This window comes from Octodon degus, unplaced genomic scaffold (assembly GCF_000260255.1).
Source record: "Octodon degus isolate 3935 unplaced genomic scaffold, OctDeg1.0 scaffold00148, whole genome shotgun sequence".
Classification (NCBI taxonomy): Eukaryota; Metazoa; Chordata; class Mammalia; order Rodentia; family Octodontidae; genus Octodon; species Octodon degus.
Genome location: NW_004524724.1, coordinates 822,977 through 825,319, shown reverse-complemented (window position 1 = coordinate 825,319; position 2,343 = coordinate 822,977). Strand labels below are relative to the sequence as shown.

Genomic DNA, 2,343 nt, shown 5'->3' with positions numbered 1-2,343 from the left:
CTAAGAAGGTCCAACTTCCCTTGTAATAATTCTTTCTCATTGTATATCTCCTTCACAGAGAGAAATTCCAAGAGCGGGAAGACCAGGTGCCGGTCCAGAAAGTGAGCGATGCGCGTGGTCAGGTCGTACTCCGCCATCTTGCCGGAGAAGAGGGAGTCTGTGTTCTCGAAAACTTTATTAGTAGCGAGACAGACACGCCGCGGAAGTACTGCGCATGCGTACGACTCGCTGCGGTCCGACCGACGGCGCATGTGCAGAGGCCTCTCTTTGCGTCTGCGCCGGAGGGTGATTTCTGCGTCCCTGTCCTTCAAGGCTGTGGAACCGGCGGTGCGCTCGCAGGTCCCGGCCGCTTCTACGTTCTTAGCGCTACGGTCCAGAGAGGAGGCCGCTGCGCCCCGAGAGCCCGCAGAAGGGAAACGGGTTGTCCGACGCCCGTGGTTCCTGTGCAGAGCTGCGGCCCTGGAGCCGGCATCTGCGGACTCTAGGCAGAGCCACCTCACGTGGAGCGGGTGACAGGCCACTTGGTTGAGCAGGTGACGGGCGCTGGGGAGCCCACGCAGAAAACGGGGGCACGCGGGGGTTGAGGGAGCGGGGTTCTCAAGCGCAAGGCCCCCCGCGCGCCCCCTCCTTCTGCCCTCGCTGGGTGACCTCGCCCTCGGTACCGGTGACCAGTCCCCAGCTCCACCCGTGACCCACAGCGCCTTGACTGCCACGACCCGGAGCCCTGCCCTGTTCCATGTGCCCTGCGTTTCAGCATGAACGGATCAGAGCTAAGAGCCTGAAGCTCACCAGGACCACACCACTGTCCAGTGCTCCGTCAGCCCACAACCCCAGGGCTTCCTGACGCAATGCCACCCCACCATCCAGGCGCCCAGAACCCCAAGGTCCCCCTTACCCAACACCATCCCACCACCCAGAGCTCCCAGAACCCCATGGTCATCCAAAACTCTTATGTGGGACAAAGCCACCAAGGTCTTCTGGTTCTAACCTTCTAGGCACATCTAGGTCCCGTCAGTCCATAGAACCTGCAGGGTTACATCTCTCCTCCAAACCACCATCATCTCACTTTGGTGTTGGGAAGTCTTGTTGCTGTCTTGCATCTCCTCTTTTCTTTCTGTGTTTATTCAGCCAAAGTAACGTTGACAGTGCAGTTTGCTTAAAACCAGCTGGGTGTGGCGGTGATTTAAACCCGTATCCTGGCTCTTTGGTTGACTGAGGCAGGAAGATTGCAGGTTCAAGCCCAACCTGGGCAATTCTGCAAGACTGTGCCCCCCAAAAAATCTTGATGAAAACCCTCCAAGCCTTATTTTACATTCAGAGTGTATAAAATGCTGTAAAAAGGCCTAGATCATCTGGCCCCACTAGCTCTCTGCCCTGTTGCCTACATCTTTGATAGCTGGGCCTAGCCCCATGGTTTGCCCCATTGGGTGCTCCTGCCCTGCTTCATCCTGGCCTCCTGATTCCCTCTGCTGACAGTCTCCATTCCATTGTCTACAGTGCTGCTTGGTTTTTCCTTTCTACTTTGCTTCAGTGTCATCTGCTCAGTGAGACCTTCCCTTGACCAGTCTGAAAAGTGTAGCTCACCAGCTTACAACACTTCTCATCTCTGATTTTGCTCTTATTTTACTTACTTACTTGGTTGATTATCTGTTTCCCCTAACTAATAGTATTCCAAGACCAGGGATTTTGTCTGTTGTTCTTCACTGCTTCTGCTTTGCCTAAGCCAGTGGTGGCAAGTTATTTGTATCATAGAAAGCTCTAAAAGTTTTGCTCTCAGTAACCTAAATAATATCTAGACATGGTTGTTAATATTTTTGAATGAATAGTTCAGCGAAGAAGGAAGATCAGCTTTTACTTTGGAGAATGATCTATGAAAACCTTTAGATAATTTGAGCTTATTCTGCGCTTTTTGTGGCAAAGGGATGGTAAAGAGGTAGGAGAAAAGTCAATCTGATGTTCTTGCAGATCAGGGGGATCCTCATGGTAATTTAGCCAAGCAGTCAACATAGGTAGAAGAGATGAAATTCAGGGTGCACTTTGGTGTTAGACCTGAGCAGGACTGCTCTTACATTGGATGTGTTGGACAAAAAAAGGTTGTTTGCTATCTGCATGTTATGTCAGTTCTTAAAATGACAAACATAAAGCAGAATGGATATGGTAGACAGGAGATAAGGTGACATGGCATTAGGAGCCAGGGGAGGGGAGCCCAAGCAGCACTGAAAGGTTACCTATCAAATGATGATGTGGGTTCGAGATGACAGCAAATCTGCTCACTTTGGAAGATGTGTGGATAATTGATGACCTTGACCAGAGCACTTACAGTAAGTGGCAAATATATATATA

General features: G+C 51.2%; 1 protein-coding gene and 1 long non-coding RNA gene across 2 annotated transcripts in view; one reads left to right on the top strand and one right to left on the bottom strand.

The window, feature by feature from the left end:
• Window positions 1-154, bottom strand: part of Eif3e (eukaryotic translation initiation factor 3 subunit E) — a 41,989-nt gene extending 41,835 nt beyond the window's left edge. Inside the window, exon 1 of the mRNA XM_004642240.2 lies at window positions 16-154. Within this exon, the coding sequence (XP_004642297.1) occupies window positions 16-137 (122 nt within the window). The 5' untranslated portion in view covers window positions 138-154. The remainder of the gene's footprint in view (window positions 1-15) is intronic.
• Window positions 1-2,343, top strand: part of LOC111812890 — a 9,124-nt gene that overhangs the window by 6,603 nt on the left and 178 nt on the right. Inside the window, exon 2 of the long non-coding RNA XR_002818263.1 lies at window positions 9-533. This is a non-coding gene — a long non-coding RNA (uncharacterized LOC111812890). The remainder of the gene's footprint in view (window positions 1-8; window positions 534-2,343) is intronic.